This window comes from Bos mutus, chromosome 1, assembly GCF_027580195.1.
Source record: "Bos mutus isolate GX-2022 chromosome 1, NWIPB_WYAK_1.1, whole genome shotgun sequence".
In the NCBI taxonomy this organism is placed as follows: domain Eukaryota; kingdom Metazoa; phylum Chordata; class Mammalia; order Artiodactyla; family Bovidae; genus Bos; species Bos mutus.
The window spans coordinates 140,812,678-140,840,671 of NC_091617.1; the positions used below are offsets into that span (position 1 = coordinate 140,812,678).

Genomic DNA, 27,994 nt, shown 5'->3' on the forward strand with positions numbered 1-27,994 from the left:
AAACCACAGAAATGAAAGGGCTATATCGGTCATGGTCAGGGGTCTGACCTCTCTGCTCGGAGTGAGGCAGCAGGCACGTCTCTAGGGGGGACACGGTGACAACAAAGTCATGAGACACCTGAGCCCACGGGACCACATCTCCAAGGCTGGGACTGAGACGCAGCAGACACAGCACGCGGATACTGTGGCTATCCTGGTCAGTAACAAGGGAAAGCTTGCTGCCAGCTCACCCCTGGTTCTGACCTCAGCTCCAGGCTGCCCTTCCAAAGGGCGTCTCCACACGACGTGTGACCGCCTCAACCTCTGGTCTGCAGAAATCCGATTATTTGAGCTCATGTATAAAAAGATGTAGTCTCAAGGGCTTCAGAGAAGTAGGAAGAGAACTCAGCTTTATTGACATCAAGCAGACTTTCTTCCACGCGTTCTACATCCAACAGTAATACAACATAGTAAAGCACAAGGCGTATTAAAACATAGCCAGTTCTAAGCAGTCGGGATATTTCCTGTTATAGAAAAGAAGTAACCTGCCCACAGATTCACATTAACATACACGGTACATTAATATCAATCTCTGCTTCATACACCAGGCCAAGGGGCATGTGTACGTATAGGCTGCGGCCCTTCAGCAAACTGACTCTCACAACAGCATCAGCGGGAGGTGCGAGACACCCTTGATGATGAAAGAACAGTGCTTTTATAGCCGAGACCATGAGGCTGTCTCCTGCAGTCGTCTCGGGGGTCACACCCCGAAAGCTGAGGCCCCTGCACAGTGTAGCTGTCTGTAAAGCAAGTCAGGAGCCGCCTGGGAGACCCCAACACAGCATCACTCGCCACAAACCACCGTCTCTCCAAAAATAAGAACTGGAGAGAAAATGACATGAAAGGTGGGTCACTGAACTCAATAACACTGTTCTGAGTCCAGAACTGAGGCTGTCCGTTGACTTTTGGACAGCTGACTTTCGAGTTCAAATATTTTATGCAACATGAAATGAACAAAGGCAGGTAGCACGGCTGGCATCCATGTGTGGCCACCCACAAGGACAGAGTGATGGACAAACAAACTTGGGTGTAAAAGGGCTGGTGAGACGACTGCTTTTGTTTTAAAAAACCAACTTATCAGTTTATGCTCGTTGCCCACAAACTAGATTAACCTACTTTTTATTTAAATTTTCATTATCTATTTGGCTGCACAATGTCTTAGTTGTACATGCACGATCTTCAGTTGTGGCGCGTGAGATCCACTTCTGTGACCAGGGCTCAGACGCAGGCCCCTTGCACCGTGAGCATGGAGTCTTAGCCACTGACCACCAGGGAAGTCCCCGAACTGAGTGCTTTTAACAGATCTCAAGCGATAGCTGACACTCTTCATCCATTACTGACATTCTATAAAGCAAGAATCCCACTCAAACTCTGTGGAGCAAGCTTCTTCACTGCTGCAAATGGAGACAAAAGATTCAGCTTCTCCCGCACCTGCGTTCCCATGCACTCCAGGCAGCCGCTCAGGACAGGTGGGCTCACGGCTCTGTCACTGAGGGACCAAGATCAGGAGTGAGGGACACAACCAAATGCCTCCGGCCCACCATCCCTCCGACATGGGTGCCCACTAGCAGCGGCCAAGCACACTGATCAACCTCATCGGTACGCCTAAGCTCGGTCAGTGTCCCGCAGGCCACGGATGTGACGAGCACAGCACGATGCTGGGACAGGAACCCTGCTGGGCCCCGTCTCCCGTGTCAGCAGGCTAGGTCTTGCTCCGCCGGAGGAGCGTGGCGGCAGGACTGGGGCCGCCCTGGAACTTGAGGCTCTGTAGGTTGACGTGGGCTCCGTGTCTGAGCAGAGTCTCCACCGTCTTGGTATGTCGGCCCTGGGCGGCCAGGTGCAGTGCGCTGAGGCCCTGCTCATCGGACAGGTCGAGCACATCGGCGCTGACCAGCTCCTCCACCACCTCCGAGTGCCCGCCGGCAGCAGCCAGGTGCAGTGCTGTCTGGCTGCGGGGGCCCCGGGCCAGCATGTTGGCCCGCTCCTCCACCAGCAGCTTGACGGTTGCCAGGTGCCCATTGCGGGCGGCCAGGTGCAGAGCAGTGCAGCCCTCTGCAGTCACTGCCTCTCTGTGGGCGCCCCGGTGCAGGAGCAGCCTGGCCGTGCTCGTGTGGCCCGTCTCCGCGGCCACATGAAGCGGCGTCTGCGCCAGCAGGTTGCACACGTTGACGTCGGAGTGTAGGTCAATGAGGACGCGGGCCACGCGGTAGTGCCCGCGCTGGGCAGCCAGGTGCAGGGGTGTCCTCCCGTCCAGCGTCTGGGCGTCCACGCTCACCCCTGGCTGCTTGGCCAGCAGCTTGACGATGGGCAGGTGGCCCTGCCAGGCGGCGTAGTGCAGTGGCACCCAGGCGTCCTTCCCCGGCAGGCCTGCATCCACGCCACGGCGCAGCAGGATCCGCACGACGCCCTCCTGGCCGTGCTGGCAGGCCACATGCATGGGCGTCCGGCCCTCGCAGTCTGCCTCGTGCACAGAGGCGTTCTTCTCCAGCAGCAGCCGCGTGCTGCCCTCGTCCCCGTTCTGGGCCGCGAAGTGCAGGGCCGTCCACTGGTCCTCATCTGCGGCGTTGACACTGATCTTCCGGGCCAGCAGGAGCTCCACGATGCCCCGCACCCGTTTCTCCACGGCCACGTGCAGCGGGGTGGAGCCCCTCCTGTTGGTGAGGTTGGGGTTGGCATTGTTGAGCAGCAGCCACTTAACACAGTCCTCCTGCCCGGCCTCCACGGCCAGGTGCAGCAGGCTGGCACCCCCGTCCAGGACCAGGTCCACGTCCTGGGGCTGCAGGATCTTCATTAGCCTGCTGGTGTCCCCACTCACGATGGCGTCCACCAGCTTCTTCTTCTGGATGTCCGTGGTGCCAAGGTCTGCAGGGACAGCAGATGCAGGGGTCAGACGGGGCGGCTCCCGAGGTCTGGCCGGTGTTTGAACGTAGCTACTGTTAACCTGAAATCGCTTAAGTGTTTGTCCATGTGGTTTAAGACCTAGTGGGGAGACCTCAGGAAGGTCAATGAATATCCCCAAGGTGCTCTTTTGTCAAATTGCAAAATGAAAATCATTCCAGCTATCCGATGAAGTTGTGATTAAATAAAGGATATAAAATTCAGGCCCTTGCTGGTGCTCAGCAATGGCAGTGACTGCTAACAAGGGAGAGAAGGCAGTGAACACAGAGCAGGCAGGAGCCCCCAAGCCACTGGAGATCTGGCAGCTCCCACCTTGGGGTATCCCTCCAGGGCCAAGCAGCTGCCTGCAGCCCAACCTCCAAACAGTGCCTCTTGTCCCAGTACCACCACCTAGGATGTTTTCTAGAAAAATCCTCCAAGGACCGAGACTCCCACTTCAGAAGGACTGTTACTCATGATGTAAACATGTAAATGTTTGATTTACAGAAAAACCCCACTATGTTGTCTGGGGTTCTGATATGCATGAAACAAGGCGCCTTCATGGGAGACACACTCAAGGGGCCTTGCATAGGAGGAGGGGGTGCTGGGGGTGCTAAGACAACAGAGTAAATGCAGCTGGGACTTGGTGTTTCAGCACAGGCCCCTGAGATGGACCAGTGACTGATCTAAGCATGAACACGTTACCTGAAGGTACCAGACCCTGAGAAGAGTGCATTCTAATGACTTTCTCCATGGGAAACAGGTGCTTCTTTCTTTCCAACCTCAGCGCTGACTGCTCACCTCCAATGCAGCCAGGCCTTCCCTACATCTGCATCTTTGCAAGGTGTCTCCTTACTCAAAATGCTCTCTTTAATCCCAAACACACCACTCTAAAAATCCCAGGAGGGCCAAGGCATCTAGGCAAGGTCCTCATTCCAGGAAGAATTCCCGATTCCCCAGGAGGAGCAAGCTTCCCTTCCCCCTGAGGTCTGCACCCTCCCCACGACCCTCTGGCCACCCCTGTGCTACAGCCCTACACATGAACATCCGTCTTTTCCTCATGGAAAGGAAATCTCACACATCGTCCTCACAGGAGATGCAGTGAGGCCCTCACAGGAGGGCCCCCATGCCCAAGGGCCAGCAACTGGGACAGGGCCGGAGCAGGGAAAAGTGCCTTCCAGAGAGAAAACCCAAGGTGTATAGTCAGGACCAGGCAGTTATGACTTCCAACGACAGTGCAGGCCCAGGAAACGGGAGCCCACAAATAAGAAAGAATGGGGTGTGTACCCAGCGTTGCCTGAGAAAGAGGGTACAGGGCTGACATTACAAAAGAGAGAGAGCTCTCCAGGAAGAGGGGGTCCATCCATTCACTGGGCTACCTGGTACAATCCAGGTTCTTCAACCTACACACCTGAGGTCAGTCCCTGCACGCGGTGTCGGCACAGGCGAGACCCTCCACACAGCCAGGGGCATGACCCACTCCCCTTACACCTAAGTGACACCTGCTCAGCCCGTGTGCCCCCCCAGTGTGCACTGACACCCAAACCCCATAAGCAAAGGGCTGCAGAAAACACAGAACTACAGCCGGGCCAAGAAACAAGACGCCTGATCCTTTTCAGTTGCTCACACCATGCCTGCCCCCTCAGAATTAAACCCATTATTTCCCTGGTGTGGGGGTCCCTGCTCACCATTCGTTGAAGGTTCCCTCTCGAAAGACAAGGACAGTGACCCTCGGGAGGAGAAAGCAGAATCCACAGAGGACACCCCCGAGAGCCTCTTGCCACTGCTTGCCGACGGAAGTTTGGACTCGGAGGAGCTGCGGCTGAGCTCTTCCGGGCCCTCAAGGGTCTGGGAGATGCCAGAGTCCAGCTGGGACAGCAGCTCAGAGAGGCTGTAATCGTTGTCGAAGGTGGGGGCAGACGCACGCTTCAGTGGGGTGGGCACAGGGGCCTGTGGAGACAAGCAGACAGAAGAGATGACCGGATGGGGCAGGATCAGGGGAACATGTGGGTCCCCCCACGTGAGCCACACAGAGAATTCAACTCTTGTTCCCACACGGTGCTGGTGCTAAAGAGAAACGGAGGAAGGAGATGGCTTTGGGTAGGGTCCTAACACGCTGAACCCTCCTTGGGGCCATGCAAGGCTGGCTTGGGAGCTGCGGGTGCACAGGTGAGGTGTGGGGCTCAGCCCTGGGGAGGGCACGGTGTTCCAGCTCAACCCGTGCTAACAGGCCCTTCACAGGCTCTGTCCTGACAGCAGGGAGAAAGGCAGGTCCTGGTGAGGGATCAGAGCCTGCGAGGGACTCACGGCCCTTCCCTGAATCCTCCAACCCCGCGGCCTGGTGCGCCGAGTCACACCCATGTGCTGGGCCGCTCTTTTCCTTATCAGGGGCCAGGTCCCCTCCACCATCGCTTTGCCCCCAGACCTGACACACACAGCCCTCGTGCTCAGAAAGCAGACACACCATAAACGGTTACTTATCTGCCGGCCTTACACCCCGGCCAGGGATGATAACACCAGATAACACCTTATAAAGTCAGTTTATCAGCCTCCACTTTACAAGTCCGACTGCCTTAAATGTATTTATTTAGTTAGCATAGTTAGAATTTCTTATCACATCTTACATAACCTGTGTGGCACTCATAGAGGAAAAACATTTATGGGCAGTTAGAAAGGCGCCAATCCCCAACCTCGAGGTGCAGAAAGACACCCAGACCCCTGGAGCCCAGACCCCTCTCCCCAGTGTGGCCCAGCAGGGGCTTCAAGCAGCTCCCCTGGTTCAAAGAGCATCCGGCCCGGACTTCCCTGGTGGTCCAATAGTTAAGCCTGTGCCCTTTCAATACAGGGGGTGCGGGTTCTGTCCCTGGTCAAGGAACTAAGATCCCACATGCTGTGCAGTGCAGTCAGAAAACACACACACACAGCATCCAGGCGGCGGCTACTTAATGTCAGCCATGGGCCCACACTGCCCTTCCCTAAGCACAGACAGCAGGTGGGGATGGGATACCGTCAGGCAGGAAACCAATCCGGGGCCAGCACACCATGGACCTACCCCTGCCCTGAGACAGAATTCTGCGGCCGGCCCAAGCCTCAGAGCCGGGTGGGTGGTCCAGGCTGGCAGGGTGTCTGCAGGAAGCAGAGACTCAATCCCTGAAGCTGGTGTGGCAGAAACCAGGCCCCGGGAGGGTCCCCATTACCTCGGCCTCAGCATCAGGCGGGTCTCTCACATCTGGGTCTTGAGTCGTCTCTTTCACCTCCTCATCAGGTTTTTCGCACAGGTCTTCGGTTTCAGAAGTGATTTCTTTGGAGGAAAATACAAACGGGTGTGTCACTCAGACAATGAATTAGCAAATGAGCTACTTAAGCCTGTGACCTTGGAGGGGACCAGCGCCTGCAGTGTTCAGTCTGACCTGTCAGTGCTGCCCACGCTGCTGGCCCCTGGCTGAGCTCACAGCGGACCCCCGGCACCCCTATCAGCCACCACATGCAGGGTCTGGCCAGACTCTAAAAGGAGCCACCGTGTCTCTGTTTCCCCAAGAAGCCTTCGTCCAGGGAGCCCCACTAGCCAGCCCAGCCAGAGCTCGTACTCCGACGGCCTGGGCTGCCAGTACCAGGCTGCCAGCACTTCGTTCACACTCATTTTCCTCATATGTTTGAAATGTCATGATCAATTCCAACAGCATCAGGATCACTCTCCTAACCAAAGGACACAGCTGTTCCCTGGGGACGAGGCCCCAAGAGAAATTCAAAGAAGGCCACAGGCCAGTGGTCATGTGGTCCCCAAAAGACGCACTACTGTATCTGAACCCAGAACACCAGGCTCCTCGGGACAGCAGGCCGCAGCCGGAGGTGGACAGCTGGAGATGACCAAGTGGTTCCAGCCGCCCCTCCCTGGCCCTGGGAGCTGGAGGGCCATGGGCGGGGCCCTGGGCGGGTACAGCCTGCAGGAAGCGGGCTCACTCTGGCACTCCTGTCTGTGAACAGCCTCCTCGTCCCAGCTGCCGCCTGTCCCGTTCCTGGCCATCAACTCCATCCCCTGGGACAACAGCATGAGAGTCAGGCAGCAGGGCTCCCGGATCCCAGGGTGGGCGCTCACCTTGGAAGCTGGGCCGCTCCCGGGGGTCCCCGTGCCAGCAGCGCTGCATGAGGCGAAGGAGGCTCCTGCAGGCGCGCGGCCGGGGTTTGCAGACAGGCGGCAGCTCCGGCCTGTGGCCCTTCACCACTCTCACCATGATGTGCAGGATGTTTTTCTCGTCTGCAAAGGGAAGGTGCACAAGTCAGGGCAGCTCCCAGGGGCTGAGGTCGGATTTCTTATCTTCAGGAGGAGCGACGACGACCACGGGAAAGTTTGGGCGCCCTCCTGGGAGACACGGTATTATTTCCTCTTCAAAGCACAGAGGTTTCTGAAATCCTTAACCTTGCCGGACACACCTGTCCTCTATGCTCCAGATGTTGGAAACCACCTGTGATCTACCGAGGGGAATCACTCTCTGGTACCACAGAGATCTTTCTATGCCGCGAACTCAAAGAAAAATCAAGTTCAAAGGAGCAAAATATCTAACGGGGCAGATTCCAAAGGGGCCCAAACAGAGGAAAACTGATAAACCGTGGAGTCACACTGCCAGCCCCTAAGTGACCCATAGCTCCCTGCAATGACGAAAAAGTCTTTCTGAATTCCTACCCCAAAGCACACGTGCCTGGCGATGAGCCAGCCCCAGTGATGGTACATGGCTCTCAGTCTCTTCACACATGGGCTGTGTAAACGGGGACCCTTCTCCTGCAATTCGTAATGTGGGGCCCCACCTGGCCTCCTTTCTAACCCCCTTCAGAAGCAGGCGTGGACCCCTCACTATCATCATCCTGGTCACAGAATGAGGGGCCCAAGGCGACCCTCAGGGCCCAGATTTCCTCAATCAGCCTAAAACCACACCAGCGACCAAGCAGGAGTGCAAGTTTCTGGTTCCCACCACGCCCACACCAGGGGACTCCCAAGATGCCGAGCCACAGGGGTGGAAAACTGGCCCAAAGTCACCGATGGCTGCCAGGAGTCTGCTCTGATATTTTGTTCCACTTTCCCGTTAAACCTTATGCAATAGCGAGCTCAGGTATCTACATGTTATCTCCACAATAACTCAGACTTCCAAAACCCAGCAGGTCCTCTGGATAAAATGTAAGTCACCTAAACACCTGGAAGGGTTTCTGATGCCAAACACAGACGGAACAGGTTCATAAGCCGCCTCTGCGCACCCTGGATGGCCCGTCGACCAATTGATGAAGCACGGGCACCTCAGCTCCCACGTTCCTTCCCATCGTGTGTCTGACCCCAGGGGCCATGTCCAGCAGACGGTGGCAGTCAGACAGGCACATGGCCACACTGAAAAGAACCCAGACCCTGGACCTCCGTGGAGGAGGCAGCGCCATGGAGACAGGGTAACGACTACGGGCAAAACCCTACAAGGATCCTACTCTGCTTCTCAACCAGCAGACCTAGGGCTGCACACTGACTCTGATCTGCATTTTTAGAACTTTTTGGTCAAACCAGAAAAGATGAAGTAGCCCAGATAGGCTTGGAGAGGAAGAGGAAAGCTTTCCAAAATAAAGAGAAAAAGTACTTGACTTTTCCAGTAAACCAAGTCAAGGTACTGAAATCTCAAGGCCAGAAATCCATGTGGTGGGTGCCTGGTGGGTGCGGGGGAAGAGGAAACCCCCAGCTCTCAGGCTGGGCGGGCTGACCCAGGGACTCTGACCTGGGGGCACCCCTCTACACAGTGATTCTGGAGACTGGCTGCCCCAGAAGAACACCCTTCACACGACTGCACCATACACTTCAACACAGTTCTAGTAGTCATTTCTGTTAGACATGTATTTTACAACCAAAAATTACAAAATTTAAAAAAAAAAAAAAAAAAAACCTAGCTGGAAATAAGTACAACAGACAAACCCACAGAAACAGAAAACAGGTGAGTGGTGGTCAGGGGCTGGGGGCGGGGGGTTGGGAATGACTTGCCTAAGCGCCAGGGGGTCCAGGTCGTGATGATCATACAACACTGTGAGCTTAACACCACAATGCATAGCTGAAGTGATTAAAAATGGGAATTTTAGCAACTAAATGCTAATAAGAATTACTTCTAAAAAATTGTAATGGGAATTATATGCTATGTATGTCACACAACACAAAAGAATGAGCTGGTACCTAACAAGATCCACTGACTGGACCCCATTGGATCTGTGCCTTTCCCTGTATGTGAACTGCATGGAGAGATCACCTTTTTGACATATGGGAAAGCCCACAATGAGGTGGGCCGTGGGTCTCCATGCTGACCTGCTGGGCTGGACAGAGCAGCCTCACCACCCCACCTGCCTGGACAGCCCACCAGCTCCACAAGCCAGGGCAGCCCCCTCTGCGATTGGCAGGCCCTCCTTACACAGAAAGGACCGCAAAGCACCCCCTTCACGGGGCCAGGAGAGACGGCTGCACCACCCCTGACATGTCCACTCACCTGCAAATGGCTTCTTCTGCGTGAGCACGCCCCAGATCACGATGGCAAAGCTGCAAGGAGATGGGCACATCAGTGCCTGCAAGTCAGATTCTCAAACAAAGCCAGAGCCCCACTCCCCTGACACTGCGACAAGCTCAGTAAAACCACCCCCTCAACCAGAGTCTTTAAGAGACAGGGAGAGAGAGAAAGAGGACATGGAGGTATTTTCATGAATTTTTTAAATGGGCAAATACTCTTATTGTGGGACAAGGCATGCTGGAAGCTCAGACTGGACTGTCAGTCCAGACAGCAGGAAGGGGTCCCTGAGAGGGGGCCACCCTGTCCCTGGGCCATCAGCTTGTGCGGAGAACGGCGTGACTGCTTCATTCACACCACGTTCTTGCAGACACGTCCACAAGATGCTGACTACAGCTCTTGGTGACTGAGTAACCTGCCCACTGATGTCATCCAAGTGCATGGAAAAGACGAGCAGGCAGCCATCTGAGCTTCCCACAGCCCTTGGTGGTGATTAGAAGCTATATATACTTGTGTGGTAATACATATACAAATTGGGTTGGCCAAAAAGTTCATTTGGGTTTTTCTGTAACATCTTACAGAATACAGGAATGAACATTTTATCCAACCATGTAAATATACATACATAAATGTGTGTGTATGCACATATTTTTATATATGTACACATATTTATCTACATATATAATATATACATACACAACACACATATATATATACATGTGTGTATACACACACACACACACACACACACACACACACACAATCTATCTATATAATTGCTCTGGATATACCCCCCAAAGAGCTCAATCTGGTAAATTTAAAAAAAAAAGTCCAAACTTGGGCTATCAGCCTGCATTGGGTTAACAGCACCTGTTTATAGAGACCCAAAAGTCCTCAGTGAAAATTAACTGAAATCTGCCAGTTCAAAAACTGAAACTCTCAACTCTGAATAAAGAGAGAATTTTATTCTCCCTAAACCCTACGAGCCGGGCCCAGTGCCCCCGTACCGCTTGCCTGCAGACGGACAGAAAGAAGCCCAGCAGAGCACAGACAGGGCGGCTGTGGTCAAACCAGCTGGCGGGACCCCAGGCAGCGGCGATGACACAAGGGCAGGGCTCAGGGTGACAGTCATCCGCGTGGACAAGAACCACAATGACGGGGCTTAAGTGCCACTCACACCCGCCCGCCTGCTTTTCTTCTTCAAGACGTCTGAGGGATTAAGACCATGACAATTTGGGAAACGATGCTACCACGTGATTCCCGATTGTTCTCTGGCTCAGAAATCCCCAATGCTGCCTTGGAACAGCCTCCAGGTGTCCACGTTCCTGTCACAGGTCAGTGATGCTCGGAAGGGTAAGTTCTGAGCCAGAGGGACTGGATTTGGGAGCCTGAATTCACATGCAGACAGACGCATAGACCACTGAAAGCAGGTGGTCTCAACAGACACGTGAGGAAGCCTACCTTTCCTACAAACACCAAAGCTCTCACCAGGCAGGGGCTGCCCATCCATTACGTAACCGGCTCTGACTGACACCAGCCATTCATGACCTCCATCCTAAGCGGCATCACTCACAGCAGAGAAGTTCCTCTTGTAAGAAAGTTCTGGGGTTGGGACTTCCCTAACAGTCCCTGGTTAAGACTCTGAGCTCCCCATGCAGGGGTCACGGGTTTGATCCCTGGTCAGGGAACTAAGACCCCCACATGCTGCACAGCGCAGCAAGGAAAGAGAAGAAAAAAGAAAGTTCTGGGGTGGCTTGTGCCCACCGACTAAACGCCCTCTCATCTGGACTGAACCTCTTATCTGACGGTACCCAGGAGCCCTTGGGAAAGCCCCGTCCAAACCCGAGGAATGGAGCTGCAGAGCCGGCCGGGGCTGTACACCTGTCGCCCACCTGTACACGTCATGCTTGGTGTCAAAGAGCCGGCTCTTCTCCCGGATGCGCTCCGGAGGGAGGTAGGCGATGGTGCCGAACAGGCCATCCATGCTGAGGTCATGCGAGTGGGACAGCCCGTTGCACTTGGCCAGCCCGAAGTCGGAAATCTGGAACAGAGCGGCGAGGAGGGGGCTGGTCAGGCTTGGCTGGCAGCGAGCCGAGTGAGGTGGCCCGGCTGCCACTTGAGGACGTTTATCATCATGTCCCCTCAGCAGTGTTGGGGGGCGCGGTCCCCCAGCCTGGCTGTGCGGGCCCCTTCACAGGACCACAGCTCTCACGTCAGCTGCACTCCCCGAGCAGGCGGGAAGGCCCGGCTGGCCAGGGAAGAACCAAGCCTGAAGACATTAAGGGCTTGACAGCTTGGGAAAAGATGACACTATCAGGAAGGAATCCACTGGGAGAGGGAACTGAAGAATTACGGCTTGTCTGTGGGGCGTTGTGTCTGCCCCGTCACACAAAGGGAGGAAGCGGCCCTTCGTTTTTAGGTGTTGGGGCAAAGCAGTTATGCAATCTCGCAGCTGGGGAAGCGGGCAAGTGGTGGCACGTCCTTTAAAAGGAAATATGTCTTCAGAAGCCCTTTAAAGCGAGCAGAACACACACGACCAATCTGTCCTCCACGCAGAACGTTCTGGGGACAGATACTTGCTGTCTGCAAGCACACAGCATCCCAGCGTCCTGCAGCCGGCTCGTACACCACCCAGCCCACCAATCCAAGGGCACCTGTTCCCAGGGGCTTGGCCCTCACACCCCCCTGCCTCCTCGGCTCCTGGGACAAAGGTGCCCACCCTGAAGGTCTGGGGAAGCCACAAGGGGGAAGTCACTGCAGGGACCCACCGCCCTCCGGCCCCCGACCCCGGCTGTCAATCAGAGCTTGGTGGTGTTAAACGCCCCTTGCAGTTAAGCCACACTTGCCGGCAGGTGGAAAATGGCCCCTTTATAAATTCTCCTCTGAGCCTCGTGGATTTTTCTAAGCCTTCTAATTAATTCTGGGCTCCTCCTCAAACACACCTCTGGAGTGATCGGAAATGCGGCTGAGTCAGGCCTTTAGTTCTGGGCTCACCTGCCCACAAGGCGAGCCAGGGGCCTGGTGTCATCACCGCTGAGCAAGGGAAGTTCACGACTGGGGACCCGGTCCTCACGTCTGCGGGGGTGGGGAGGGTGATGGGAAGAAAGCCTGCAAGACTGGACCCAGCCCCCTATTTCTGCAGCCAGGCTGTGCCAGGGTGGGCGTGGGTCCATGCAAAGGAGGCCAGTCTGGCCACTTCTGGGCTTCCGGCAGCTCTCCGTTCTCTGGCCTCCAAGACACTTTCCACTCTGAAGAGCAAAGCGCCAGCTCCCCATAACAGACCCATCACCCAACCCCGCCGCTCGGGAGGAGACAGCAACACAAGGTAATAGCTGGACGAGTGGAAAGTGTCAGGACCAGACTCAGAAGCATGCTGGCTGCCCTTTCTTTTTATTTCTGCTGTTTTCAGGTACAGCAGGCTGCTTCATGATATACGTGGTGAAAAGAAAATACGCATAATTCTATGTGAAAGCCCTGGCGTCAAAATCAAACTCAGAAATGAGAATCCTCTGATGCCCACTGACCCTCCGGCCCGCCAGACTTCTCCACCTGACCTTTCTCATCTCCCCGTCTGTCCCCAGGTTCCTGGAGAGAGGGACAGTGTGGCAATCCCGGTGAACAGCAAGTGTCTACAATTCACAAATGAATTCACACTTAGTGTCCACTGTGGTACTGCCCAGAGCCAGTGTTCACACAGGCCCCGAGACACAGCCCTTCCCCTGCTGGGCCCAGCTGGACGAGGCTAACAGAGTAACCGAGGGCAGGGGCGGGCTGCGCCACCTCGGGGAGAAGGCCACTGTGGACCACAGAGGACAGGACCCTGGGTGTCCCTCTGAACACAGTCTGGGCTGAGCAACCTGGGCCTCAAGTGTGGCCTGAGGTTTTAAGTCCAGTTATTTCATTATGAAGTTGAAATGGGTTTACTGCTTATACTAAAATTAATATTTTAGTAGTGACACTTCGTATACTTAATATCAAGTATTCATTTAATATTAAGCGTCTTGAATACTCATTCCAAAACATACTGGTTGCTGTGAAATTTTCAGTTCCAATCCTCCTATCTTTGGACATTAATGAGTCTAGAGGGATCAAGGGAAGGGGGTGGAGTGACAACTTATCATCTTATTTCAAGATTGCAGATTCCAGTTATATCACTGCAAATAACCATCAATGAAGAACTGCCCAGAAATCCAGTGGATGACTTAGAACCTCAGACCAAGCTCCCACTGAGCCATTCCTGAGGATGAAAGAAACACAGCCCATAAACAGATTTTCTGCTGGTCTGGGGCTGTGTGTGGTGACCGCCCCATAAATAGGGAGTCATGGAGGAGTCCGTTCCTGACCTCTCCAGGGAAGTGGGGCGGTACCCTGGCTGTGTCCTCCAAGTGGCAGCATCCCTCCCCACCTGTTCCCAGCCATCCCAGGTCCTCCATGACAAGCCGCATGGTCCTTGACAGAATGTTCACCCACTTCCTAAAACTGTCAAAAGTGCCAGGCCTGCCAAGCCAGGGGCTGCCAAGTGGAGGAAGAAGAAAGTGGAGGGAGAAAGTGCTCAAACCGAGGAGCCTCAGAGCCAACGCAGAAACACACAGACCACAGGGACACCAGCCCCGGGTGCCGGCGAGTGGCACTCTCCACCCTGCTGGGCGAGTGTTTGGTCCTACTGTGCGCCCAGCATCAGGACCATCCCTGTAAGAAGGTCAACATCTGGTATGGACAGAACAGAGGGACTGTGTCCTGGCCATTCCAACTCCATGGGCCAGGCGCGGCGACCCAACAACAGGGCCATCACCCCACCCGCCAGGGGCAGAGCACAGGAAGGCTGTGCTGCTGAGGAGGGTGCTGGGAGGAAGGTCACCATGGTCCTACAGGGCGTGGCCTCCCGGCCCAAACGCGGCTATCAGCAGAGGAACCTGCACCGTGGGGAGGGAATGGGCTGAAATATAAGCCCCGCCGGGCCCACTGTGGTCCATGATGCTGAAAAGACAGCTCTGAAGGCCGGGCTGTGCCCACTGGGGACTCCCTAAGAAAGGTGCATTTTATTCCAGCGATGTCTCAGCAACCCTCCCACACCCTGTGCTCTAATCCAACTATGTCTGTTTCCCCTGCCCCTAAAACCCAGAACTTTCCATGACTTCCGCCACCAAAAGGCTGTTTCGTGTGTGCCCCCCAATCCTGACTGGTCCCCCTCTGGAGACCAGTCCCACCCAGTGACACCCCCACCTTGAGCTGTTCCGTGTGTGCCCCCCAATCCTGACTGGTCCCCTCTGGAGACCAGCCCCATCCAGGAACACCCCCACCCTGAGCTGGAGTTACAGTGTCTCCTCACACTGTACCCGGGGGCTGCCTGGGCACCTACCACCACTGCCCACTCCACCCCTGCGTGACGCCTGCTACCCATTATGTCTGTGAGCACCCGATGTGTGGCAGCGGGTTCGGTGACGGACCAAGGGCTCCAGGGCCCCCGAATGTGGTTCTAACCTCTGCTCAACCATGCACACTGGGACAACACGGGCCTTTGACTCAACTTTCCCAGCTTGGCAGGAGCCACCGTCCAGGTGGTGCTTCCCCTGGGAGATGCGGCAGCTCCTGCAGGTGGGGTCCTCTGCAAACAGCAGGGACCTGTCCTCACCTCCCCATTCTTGGGCATATTCAAGTTTGAGATCCAAGGTCTCACACTGACTGGGTGCCCATGGACCCCAGGTTCCCAGTCACAACCCTGTAATGTTCACAGGGGGCAGAGGGTCAACACATGAGGCCAGCACCCCAACCAGAAGGAAGCAGGACTGCAGGGGTGCTAGAGCTGGGCGGACCAGGAACCACCCACCTGATGTCTGTTTTCTCAATTCCCTGCTTCACTTTAGCAGGAGCGTACTTCGAATTTCTGCTAAAATCTGATTATTGAGTGACATCTCCTTAAGGACACATTGTAACTAAACATCTGATGTGAAAACTGATTTCCCCATGGGTCACAGGTGGACTTGGCCAGGGCTCTGTGCCTGTTGCAGAGTCAGGATGCGGGCGGTGGGTGCGGCATGCGGGGGACCAGCCTTCCTTCCAAGGTTGAGTGAGGATGCCAAGGAGCCAGAGGGGACCCAGGCCGTGGTGTGTGGGTCTTCCCACCAACTTGCCTTCCTGAGGCATGGGGAGGCCGTGGCGGCTGGGTGAGCCCTAGGACCCAGGTCACCTCGTGCCCTCCATCGACAGAGATCTTCAAAGAAATGCAAACCTGAACGCACTAACAATGGCCAATCCCAGCGGGCGGCCCCTGGTTTTTAGTTATATTATACCTCATGCTTTTCTGCTTTATAAACTTACCGAAAAATAGATCAGAACTAACAGGCCTTGAGTGAAGACAACAGAAGGCGTCCCTCCAGGGCTTCTCTCCATGACACCCCGAGACTCCCATCACCCCAGGAACCACCAAGGGGAAACACAGCCCCACCGGGCCTCACACAGAGTCAGCCAATCCATGGTCCACTTTCTAACCTGACTTTGTCAGATGGCCAATAAGCCCGGACTCCTAGAGTCCTGATCCAGAATGTGGGGCAGGGTGACCTGTGTTCCTAAGAGCCCATTTTCCAGCTACACCATCAGGGGCATTCGGACCAGCCACACACGACAACAGTGGGGGTCCTGATGCTGAGAGAGCCTCTGTTTCAAGTTCTTTCCTGCAGGAGAACCTCTTCCACCTTCTCGCTGGCCCTGAGGTTCCACCACCTTCCCCACCCCACCCCAGAGCACCCAGCCCTCCCTGGGCACCCCCACCTTGACACGGTAGTGGGCGTCCAGCAGGATGGCGGGCTTGAGGGCCAGCCTCCCCCTGCACCCCCAGAGCACCCAGCCCTCCCTGGGCACCCCCACCTTGACATGGTAGTGGGTGTCCAGCAGGATGGCAGGCTTGAGGTCCAGCCTCCCCCTGCACCCCCAGAGCATGAGCCCTGCCCGCGCACCCCCACCTTGACATGGTAGTGGGCGTCCAGCAGGATGTTGGCGGGCTTGAGGTCCAGGTGCAGGAGCGGCGGGGCCATGCAGTGCAGGAAGTTCATGCCCACGGCCGTCTCATGGATGATGCGGAAGCGCAGGTCCCAGGGCAGTGGCTCAGAGGCCAGCAGCTTCTCCAGGGAGCCGGTCTCCATGTACTCCATGACCAGGCCCACGGGCTCCCGGCAGATGCCGTACACGGGCAGGATGTAACGGAACTTGGCCATCTCCATCTTCTTGGCTTCTTCCAGAAGTTCCATGCGCTCCCTGGAAAAGTTCAAAGACACGAGGAACATGGCGGGCAGCAGTTGCCTGGTCGCAAACACGGGCACCGCAGCCAGGAGACAATCAGCTCCATACGGCTGACAAAATTGCTAAAACACATGTACGCATATGTACAAATGCATGCGTGTGTGTGCACACATACACACAGGGCTCACTTTAGCGTCAAATACAGTGAGACCCCTACATACGATAGAGTTCCTTTCAAGAGCATGTTCGTAAGTCCAACAAAGTGAGCCTAGGTACCCAACTAACATAATCGGCTATATAGTACTATACTGTCTAGGTTTATAAATACTTTTCAGAAATAATATATTAAAAAACAAACACAAATTAAGAAAGAAAACATCTTTTAACCTTACAGTACAGGACCTTGAGAGCTACAGTGTACGGCACAACAGCTGGCACACGGGCACATTCACATCTTTGAAAGTTGGCAACTTAAAGGTTCGTATGTAGGGGACTTTCTGGGCCTTCCAAGGCCTTCAGTTCCATGGTTATTCAAACACAGCTATGTGTTTTGGGGTTATCAGAGGTGAAAACAGAGACTGATTATGATCTGAAAACTCTCAGGCAGCACTGAGCCAGTGCAGGCTCTGGGCTTCAGAGGCGGCGGCCGAAGCTGACAAATCCTTCACTTGGGACGTTCAGGTTAAAAGCTGTAATGAACTGTCCACCCAAAGAGCACAGTCCCCTTCTTTTTGAAGCCCATCACTCCATCCGGCCTTGTCATTCCTGACCGCAACCCCATACTGAAATCCACAGAGCACTGGTCTTGAGCAGGGTCTGCAGAGACCACTGTCCAAAAGCCTCCTTCTCTTTAAAGCCACTGTAGTGAATTACATGTAACACAGCATTTATCACTGTGACCATTCACAAGTGGGCAATTCACAGGCATCAGTATCCATTCACGAGGTTGTACAACCAACACTACTCTCTCCACCCAAACTCTGTCATCATCCCAACAAAAGTGTCTGTGCCCACCCCAACAGGAACCCTCCTCGCAGCCCCCAACCTCCTTTCCACTTCCCAGACCTCTATGGACTTCACATAAGTGGAATCATACAATACCTGTCCTTTAGTAACTTGCTTGTTTCACTCATCATGCTTTCCCAGTCCACCCATGTTGGAGCACACACCAGAAGGTCACTCTTCTCAGAGCTGAGTAACATTCCGCTGTAGGAACCCACACGCTGTGTTTATCTGCTTATCTGCTGATCAGCACTTGGCTGGTCTGCACCTTTCAGTTACTGGGACTAATGCTGTACATTTATACACACAGGTGGTTCAAGTCCCCGCTTCTATCTCTTGGATATACTCTGAGAAGGAGAGTTGCCCGGTCATGTGGTATTTCTATGTCTAACCTTTTGAGAAACTGCTGAACTCCTGTCCACGGCCAGCTCCTATTTTCTAAAGGAACTCTGGCTGGGAGTCTTGCCCATCCATTCACGTCCCCAGGGGCAGGGCAGCCTCTACACTCAAGGCAACTCAAGGCAGAGATGCGTGGCCAGACTCCGTGGGCTGCAGAGCCTGAAACATTCGCTCTCTCCAGTCAGAAAATCGGCCAACCCCGCTCTATGTCACTTCCTGGTGCAGCCCATGGCCTTACAGCCTAGCACCCAGGGCCTTGGTCAGGGTTAGTGTGACGGGTCAAAGTCTCAGGGTGCATTCAGGAGACGAGGCTGAGGCCCAAAAGGACAGCGTCTGGCCACCGCAGAAAGGACCTGGGAGCTGGCTGAAATGCAGATTCCTCAGCCCTGCTCCTGGGGAATGGGCTCCAGGTGGGTGCCAGGAATCTGTTTTCTCCAAAGCTCCTAAGGGACAGTTCAGAAGCACATAGCCCATGGAGGGCTAGGAACTGAAGCAGAAAGCAGCACAAGAGGCCGCAGGGACCCGTCCCCACCAGAAGGCAGACTCCCACACCAGCCACCTCACCCAGACCCAGGATGGCTGGTTCCCACCGCAGGGGCTCTTTCGGAGTCTGGGTGCACCTGCCCACCCCGCCTGCCCCTGGTCCCACTTCTCAGCCTGCTGGAGAATCAGAAACCACCAAGAAAAATGAGTCTGTTTCTCACTGACCAGCCTCCTCTCTGTGACCACAGCTCACTCCTAGGCTCCCCTCACAGGCACGAAAGCACTTCCCAGGGTGGGGCCACCAGCAAGAAAGAGCCGTGACACACTGACACCGGCTCTGGCTCTGCCTTCAGTGGGCTCAGCTGGACAGCATCTCAGCACCTCTGCCTACCTGTCCAGCCCCTGCTTTTGGGAGGGGAGCCCCCCGCCCCGTGAACACTCACCACAGTGGGTGTCTCAGGGACAGGATCTCTGGATGTAGACCAGTGGTTCTCACCCAGGGGCAACTTTGCCTCCAGGGACACTGGGCACTGCCTGGAGACATGTGGGTTGTCAGAGCTGGGGGCTGCTGGCATCCAGTGGGGAGAAGCCAGGAGCACTGCCCACCCCTCTACCCTGCATTGCACAGGACAGCCCCCAAGGCCAAGACTTATCCAGCCCCAAAAGCCAAGGGTTAAGCCTGACAACCCCGGCAACAGAGCTAACGCATTTTTAGCCAAATTTAAAATAAACCACTACAGCCTGGAATCGCCCACTTCAGTACTCCCAGCATTTGCTTTAATTTTAATCCGTATCCAATTAAAATTCATTTATTGACATATATTTACTGAGCATCCTCTACATGTTAGAACTGATGACAAGGAGACCCTTCCTTGCCTTCAGGATATTTACCTTCTAGGGGAGAAGATGGAAAATTACCCCCAAAAAGAGGTGTCCAAGAAAAGAAAAATCCAAGATCTTTGAGGGTAAAGAGCAGGGACCTGGGGAGGTTTAATAAAGGGGGTCCCTAACTTGGGTGGGCAGAGGGCAGGTAGCAGTAAGGGCTTATGAGGAGGTCACAGCCCCACTTCTGCAGGGGGGCCCAGGCTAGGAACCACAGGAGCAGAGGGGCTACACACACTCAGGGTGGGTGACCCACTCAGGGAGGTCACCAGGGCGCAGGCTGGTCGATGTGGGGCTCATTTCTGAATAAGAATCATTAAGGCTTGGTGACGGATTGGATGTGAAGAGGGAGGGAACAAGGACGGTCCTAGAACGCTACTGGGAATCACTAGGCGGCTCCCAATTCAGGGAAGCAGTAGGAGGTGGGAGGTAGGAAGGGTTGGCATGGGTTAGTCCTAATCAGGTTCAAGGAGCAAGAGAACCCAACTTACTGGCCTCAAACACAAGTGTGACAGGTATCAGGTGTAAATAAAGACACGACTACAAAACAAAACTGAGCTAACTCGCCTTAGTGTGATGCACTTCCTTAGCACTCTGGTTAAAGAGCCAATGAATGGACAGACAGCAGGATGCCCACAAGAGCCCCTGTGGGGGTCCCAGGCTGGGCTGAAGCCTGGGTTCAGATGCCTGGTCCCAGCCAGCCCCTCCCTGCAGCCACACTGCTCGCTGGGTTCCAGGATGACCTGCAGGCAGACCCCAGCCCTGTACCTGATCTCGAGGGACATCTATACCAGAAAAGGGCTGGATCAAGCATCATTTAAAATAAAAGTAGTGAAGGACAGGGAAACCTGATGTGCTGCAGTCCATGGGGTCACAAAGAGCTGGACACAACTTGGCGACCGAACAACAACACAAGTCACTTAAGGATCGGAAATGGCACCCTTGGCCCATCCCCTTCTTCCTCCTCCGGGGAGACCTCACGTCACCTACACTAACCAGTTCAAGCACCCTCCTCTGACACTCACTACCCAGTGGTGGGGATCAGCACTGGGGCTGCTTCTGTTCCCTACTGAAGAATCAGTTTTATGACTTGTCTGGTCCTCCTGCCTTCCTTCATATTCTTTTAAAGTGACTGGTGTGCCACTGCTCCCCACCAGCACGAGTCCAGCATGCAGCACTCACGTGGCCCTGACATATGTTTGGCCACGGGATGGACAGAGACACACTTTCACCGGGAGTCCCCCCACAGGCCTGCAGGCTTCCAGGCACTGCTGGTTCCAGAGTTTACAGGCCAGTCACTCAGAGGACATTCTGAGAGCCAGCCCCAGCCCCACCCCCCTGCCAGCCTGACAACAGCCAAGGAGGTTGTCAATTACACTGAGGCTGAAGGTCTTATAAAGAGCGGCTCTGTGCCTCTCAGCAAAAGTGTTTGCTTCCATTTGCCCAAAGGGCTGAATACATAAGACCCAGGTGACTTCTGATGGCAGAGTTCGTTAGGCTCAGAGGAGCCGCTGGCAGCAGATCACTCACGGCCCCACCAGCCGAGGTCAGCAGGTTCCCAGCTCATTCCCCTGCCCCGGGCCCTTCCCGCCAAACTGAGACCCCGTTAACCTGACTTTGTTTAAGCGGGCTGGGGGACGGCCCTGCAGCTGTCTGCTCCATAGAGTTGACTGTGGCTGGAATGTTCTAAGACTGCCTGTACCCTTTCGGGAAGCAACACCAGGCAGGCTTTGTGACTGACACAGGTCAGTGTGACCACTGACCACACATCCCACGACAGTTGGAGGAGGAAGGTGAGATATCCTGGAAATGAAGTCTGCGTTTCAAGGGACAAATCACCTTCTCCGTGACTGCTCAGTCAGAAACGCCTTAAAGCCGAGGACCCTACCCTGGCTGCACCCACCGGGGGGGAAGGGGGTTCCAGGACCACACAGCAGGGGAATCAAGGGAACCCAGAAGGAGCCCCTCACATGGAACTGGGGGCGGGCTGGCCGAGCCCCCCACCACCCTCATTGTTCAGGTTCAGGAAGGTCGACACAAAAGGTGTCCGTCCCATTTATCCTCTAGGTCTTTCTTCCCCAGGCCTCTGGTACCGTGCCAGGACCCCCCACCCCACCCCACTCCACCCCACCCCACACCTGGCAGTATCAGCAGTTCAATAAGTCTGGGCTGGGCTGGGCCCTTTCCGGGAGCTGCTGGAAAAGACAGGAAAGTGCTTCGTACACAGAATGAAACCACGACTGTGTTTTCATCAATTTAAATGCACTTTTCCTCGAAGCAGTGTTTCCAGTTTATGCTGATGACAACACACAAAGGATGGAGATTGGATATTGTGAATGGCTGCTATTACTTAAGGACCAGGAGAGACTGTCAAACAGGTCCCAGAACCCAGGTGTAGGACCGGGCCAGGGGCCTACAGGTGCCCAGACTCCTCACCATCAAATCCCATTCCACCCAGCGAGGCGGGGAAGCTCCGGCCACCAGAGTCCACTGACATCAGTTCAGCCGCTCAGTCGTGTCCGACTCTTCGTGACCCCATGAATTGCAGCACCCAGGCCTCCCTGTCCATCACCAACTCCCAGAGTTCACTGAGACTCACGTCCATCGAGTCAGTGATGCCATCCAGCCATCTCATCCTCTGTCGTCCCCTTCTCCTCCTGCCCCCAATCCCTCCCAGCATCAGAGTCTTTTCCAATGAGTCAATTCTTCGCATGAGGTGGCCAAAGTAACTGGAGTTTCAGCTTTAGCATCATTCCTTCCAAAGAACACCGACATCAGTCTTCATTAAACCCCAAAATGGTGACGTGCTAAAAGCATGTCTACAATTAGGCATAATTCAGTAGGGCTGGCGTCATGTTTCTCTTCTGTAATCATTTCAATCACATCTCCTTTCTCCCATTTGGGGAAGGGTTGCTGTTTCCCAGCAGGAATGGGGGAAAGCACACCCGCCCCACCCTTCTTGCTCTAAGACGGAACACCAAGCTGGGGTCTAATTTGTTAAAGTCACTTATTCAGCACCATTTAGGTCAGTACAATCTTTCTTCTGGCTGAAACCCATTTCCCCACCCCAGAGAAGGCGTAGGATGGGGAGAGATGAGAAATCTCACCAGATTGATCATTTTTTTCTTTCTTTTGATATTCATTTGACAGTGTCGGGTCTTAGTTGAGGCATGCGGGCTCTTTTGTCGCAGCCTGAGCTGAGCTGCCTTTCAGCTCGTGGGATCTCAGTTCCCTGCATCCCTGCATCAGAAGGAGTCCTGGCCACTGGACCACCAGGGAAGTCCCAAACTGATTATTTCCAAAGGCCCTTTTTTGGAGAAGCCATGGGGTTCTCCTCCAGTCTCAGGCAGAAATTCCAAAGACATCCAGCCATATCCGGAGGCAAGTACCTTGTGGGGAGGAGGGGAGAAAATGGGTCCTGGGACTCAGGCTTCTGAAAAAGGAGCCGCAGGAAACTGCGGGCAGAGGAGGAAGGGTGGAGGTGCTGGGAGGCACCTGGTAACAAAGAGCTCCTCAGAGGGAGAGCACTGGGAAGCACCTATGGGAAGAGGCAGCAGGAGCACCATTTAATCATTCCTGAGCCTCCCGGCCCAGCCTCCTCTCTGTGCACCAACCCAGTTACATTCCCAGGAAGCCTGCAAGGGGTTCCCACACTGCTATTTTTAAAACTGACAAGAACCAGGCTTGTCGGATTGTCGGCTCTGTATGTACAAACCTGAGGTTTGCTCAGGCTCGCCCCAACGAGCCTCGGCCAATCACCCAGCAGCTGCTGGTGCTCAGCTATCCCGGGCTTCCTCTTAGCCAGGGGTGGGGGCCAGAGGAACGGGCCTGCAGGGCTAGTTCTCACCTAAATGGGAATGCCCCCCCCAACTAAGCTCTGCCCAAAACCTCAAGATCCCCTAATGAGGGTCAGCTGGGAGGACACACGTCTCCCCCGAGCTACCAGACGTCCCCATGAGAGGGGGAGATGCAGATGAAGGGGGCATCAGTTCTCCCAGGTCCCCCTTGGAAGCTACCTTGCAGGTGTTCCTCTGCCTGCTGCAAACTTCAAGGGGTGTCTGGGACCAGGCGACTCCTGACTTTCTCACAGAGAAGTACCTGCTCACATAGTCTGGGAGAGCCTGCTCCTCTGAGGAGCCCTCAATGGGTGCTGGGGATCAGGCCCCGCTGTGGCCAAGGTGTGGCATGAAGACTGGGGCCGGGAGACCCCAGCCTCCCTAGAGGGAGAAGCAGCTAATGAAAACAAGCCCACACGTGTGCCTGCAGTGGGTCCCAATGTAACCAGCGGAAGAGGCCCTTGGAAGGAAAAGTCAGGCCCTTGTGGCAGGGGTGAGAAGCACCAGCCTAAAAACAGGCGAGACAAGACTTGGCCAGGAGGGGCACGGGGCTGGGGGCTGCACCCAGGAACCTCAGTCAAATCAACTGCCCGCTCCTGGAAACATCTTGCAAACAGAAGGGTCAGGATGGTGCGCAGCTCATCAAAAGAGCATGGAGCCAACCTGTGGAAATCTGGCTGGACACTCCACCATTCCAAGATAGGGATGCAAGCCTGCTCCCCCTGCACCACTGAGGGAGGGGCATGAACTCCGAATGAGAATCTCAAACCAAAGCGTCAATAATTAACTCTGAAGAGTTTTCTTTACAAAGAGCAGGGGTTTGACCATCTTCTCAATCAGAGGAATCTGCTGCTAACGCAGAAGCCAGCCTGCTTGACTCAGCCTGGCAAAGCGCAAGAGGTGAATTCTTCCTGCTGGGCAATGCTGACCTCGACCCAACTGCCCAGCACATGCCTCCACCTGCCTATTTCAGGCAGGGCAGGAAAGCCTTCCAGTTACAGGACAAAACACTTTTCAACCAGGCCATGCAAGATTCTAAGTGGCCTGCCTCACGTGGAGAAACCCGACCTCCAACTGGGCCACCCAAGAAACAAGGGCCTGGACGCTGGAAATAACAGATCCTAGGGAGGGCTGATGAGTCAGCCTGGGGACCTGCTTGTTTACTCTGCTCTTCCAACACAATAAGGTGATGTTAAAAGCCCTCACTGATGAGGAAAACGGCCAGAAGACTCCAGCAGACAAATAAATGTCCCCGAGAGCATAAAAATCTACACAGCGGCAAGAGTCTTGCCTTTCAGTATCCAACTATTAGCTGGCATTCAAAGTGATTCAGATTTCATCAAAATAACCACAGCGCCCCTCCCAGACTGAGAAGCTCCCAGGATCCGAGGCAGAGCTTCTCAGGCTGCTCACCTTTGAGCCGGTGATATGTGCATGACACTTGTCACCACTCTACTGAAATTTGAGGCTTAGAGCAAAAAGCCACCAGTAGCTCTGCTGTATAATCTCTTAGGCCAGGATGAAAACACAAAAGATGCCCAGGGCTTCCTCCTATCGGGACCACGGGCTGTGGCAGCTTGCACTGTGATTCTGTGTACCGCAGTCCAGGGGGTACACATGGCCACCCTGGAAATGAGCATTGCCACCACTGGGGAGGGGGTGATGGGGGGTGGAGGCGGGGGGAGCTGGAGTTTGTAGGCCCCATCACTCAATAAGCCGAGGATTAGGAACCAGGTCTCTGAGATAGCAAAGGAGTCACCTTCCTAGTCTGTGTCTGTTCAGGGCTGACTATAGAGACAGCTCTCCAAGAGCCCGCCCGTCAATGCAGAAGACCCAAGAAACACTGGGTTCGAGCCCTGGGTGGGGAAGATCCCCTGAAGTAGGAAATGACACCTCATTCCAGTATTCTTGCCTGGGAAGTTCCATGGACAGAGGGGTCTGGTGGACTATAGTCCATGGGGTTGCAAAGAGCCCCAACTTTGCAACAAGCATTGTGTGGCATGGCTCCATACAAACCACAAATGCCACACAACTTGCATGTTGAATGCAAACTTCACCAAAGGCTAAGTAATTTAGATGCACTCAACTAAAGCTTATAAATTATTAAAATGCAACCATAAACAGTGAACAACCCCCAGCCAAAAAGAGCTGCTTCTCAAGACTCTCCTCCCACCTCCCTTTCCCCTAAAAGTACACACAGACCATAATCCACAGGCTAAATTTAACTGGGGCAGCTCTGGTCCTTTCCAACTGTCTTTATTTGAGCGCCCCTGTTACCGAGGAACAAGCAGATATTCTCCCAGCTTTGGATGGAGAAACCGGGGTCTAGGAGGGCGCCCTGGCCCGGCCACAAAGCGGGTAAGTGCAAGGCCGCTCCCCAGAGGCCTGGTCTGGAAATGAAATCAGCCTAAAAGGCAGTGTGCGACCAGAAAGCGCCGAGTGTTGTAACAAGGCTCCCGGGCCACCTGCCGAACCCACCGCCAGGCCCAAGCCAGGTAGCGACTCTCAAGTGCTAGGGCTCTGAGGAAGCCTGGCCAAGCCAAGTCCAGTGCTTCCGACCGAAATAATTACTGTCTTCCACCAATTTGTGCTCCAAAGTAAATTACTAAGTAAGTCGAATGGAGTCTAACTCACTCACAAAGCCCAGATCCCCACACGGCAATTTTTCTAAGCCGGGAGCAAACCGCAGCGCCTGGGTGGGACCTGGGCGGACCGGACGCGCCACCGAGGGTCGAAGATGCAAGGCGAGCTCGGGACCCTGAAAATCCGGGGCTCACCGGAAGCCAGGGAACAATACAAGGCACTCAACAACTCCTTAGGCGAACGCAGCTCCCCGAGGGTCTCCCGTAGGAGCCGCATCCCGGGACCCCGGCGGTCAGATAGACCCGGAGCTCGCCAAGCCGCCCCCCGCGTCCCTCCCACCCGGCCAGCGGCGCCCACCCCGCCGGGGGCTCACGGCCTCTCCCGGCGCTGGGTTTTCCTGCCGAGGCTGCCCCGGAGGCCACTCGGGTGGAGAGAACGGGAACGCCCGGAACCCAGGCTCCCCACCGCCCGCCCAGCGCAGCCGCCCCCGCCCGGGCCGCTGACCTGTCGTCGACGTGCAGGCTTGGCGAGCACTTGATGGCGAGCCACGTCTTCCAGTGGACGTGGCGCACCTTGTACACCTGCCCGAAGCCGCCCGAGCCGACCTTCTCCCAGCCCGCGAACTCGCCCGCGTCGAAGGTGCGCAGCAGCCCCAGGGCCCACGGGCCCCGACTCTCGCCCTCCATCGCGCGCGTCTAGCCGTCGCCCAGCGCCGCCGCGGCCGCCCAGGTGCCAGGTGCGCGCCCCGCCCGCTGACATCATGTCCGCCGCCAGCCCCGCCCCCTCCGGCCCCGCCCCCCGAGCGATCACCAGGTTGGGCAGAACGACCCACCGGACAGGTGAGGTCGCACGGCGCCCAGCGAAAGAAGGACCTGGTGGCGCCCGCGTGTGTGCTGCGGCCCTGCGTATGTGTTTAGATCATCGTAGAGCCATACGCAGTTGTAAAAAATAATTCACTCTGCCAAAGTGCTATCACTTTACAAAATTTTGCAAAAATAGAAAAAAGTAAATATTGACTTTGATACAATCCGCCCATCTTATTCAGATTTCTCCTATATTCTTTGTTAGTAAGAAGTTCTATACAATGTTACCACTTGTGTAGATTCGTGTATCCACCTCAAACTACCTTATGTTCCCACACAGGAATCACAGCGTGGGAGCTTTTGGAATTGGCTTTTTGCACTCAGCATAATTCTCTGGAGATTCATGTCTCACTTTTTCACACGGAAGTTTCCACTTTGAAAGTAACTTGTTTTGTTTTTCAATTACCCCAGCAGAAAATCTAAAGTGCGTTCCTAAGACAGCAGAGGTTCTCATCTTTTCCTAGAGAGCAGCATCTTTTTACATATAGAAGCGACCATTTGAAAAGATGCTTTTCCACTTTTGGGAGAGAAAAAACAATTCCCCTCCTGAATGCTCCCTGCTCTTGGAAAGATATCTGGATCAGAGGTCAAGAAGTCTGACTGTGAACTTCCATGCCTAAAATACCACTCATCGAGTATATGGCTGAGCGGTGAGAGATTTATTTTTGGCCAAAGAGATGAATAATGGGAGTAGGATGGGGGAGATGAGAAGGAGCATTTTAATGACATCAACTGTATTTTTGTGTTAGTCACTAAAAAGGAGAGGTTGATCTTGGGCAGCATGTGGAAGCCTTAGCTTTCACAGACCTTACCTTCCCATAGGCACATAATCTTAGTTCACAGCCAGTACCTGATCCCCATTTTATCTTCTCTTTGGCAAGTACTCACACACTGAAACAGGGCAGTGCTTGTTCCAGGGCCTCTTGGGAAGATCAGGAGGCTGTATCCTTTTCCATATAATCTTGAAATCAACATTGATCTCCCTGAGACTAGCATGGCAAATAGTTATCTCAAGCTTGCTCATGGCAAATGTAACTAACATTTTTAAAATAATTGGGATTTAAGATATATAAAGACAAGTTGAAACATATAACATGCTCATTGTTTTGAGGGGGAAAAACACAAAATTGGGTAGAAAATGAGCCTCTTGGGCTCCTTCTGCCACCTTTCTCTCAGCTTCCTATCAACTCCGGAGTCTCAGCTACAGGAAGTTCAGCAGGCTTGGTGACTAACAGTCCACACCAGTCTAGTAATAAAACACACCAATTTCATTTCTTTA

At 54.6% G+C, this 27,994-nt stretch overlaps 1 protein-coding gene across 2 annotated transcripts; it reads right to left on the reverse strand.

Moving 5' to 3' along the window:
- Positions 1-374: 374 nt before the first annotated feature.
- On the reverse strand, positions 375-26,576 carry RIPK4 (receptor interacting serine/threonine kinase 4). 2 transcript variants are annotated; one of them, XM_070376435.1, is made up of 8 exons: positions 26,357-26,576; positions 16,391-16,682; positions 11,324-11,472; positions 9,417-9,466; positions 7,013-7,171; positions 6,114-6,217; positions 4,605-4,866; positions 375-3,018 (listed from the first exon to the last, which is right to left on the reverse strand). In XM_070376435.1, the coding sequence occupies exons 1-8, from the start codon at positions 26,536-26,538 to the stop codon at positions 1,742-1,744; spliced, it is 2,475 nt and encodes an 824-aa protein (XP_070232536.1). In that variant the 5' UTR covers positions 26,539-26,576; the 3' UTR covers positions 375-1,741. The 2 variants fall into 2 exon arrangements, with proteins under 2 accessions (XP_070232536.1, XP_070232539.1); XM_070376438.1 differs by having other exon boundaries at positions 377-2,901.
- Positions 26,577-27,994: the final 1,418 nt, after the last annotated feature.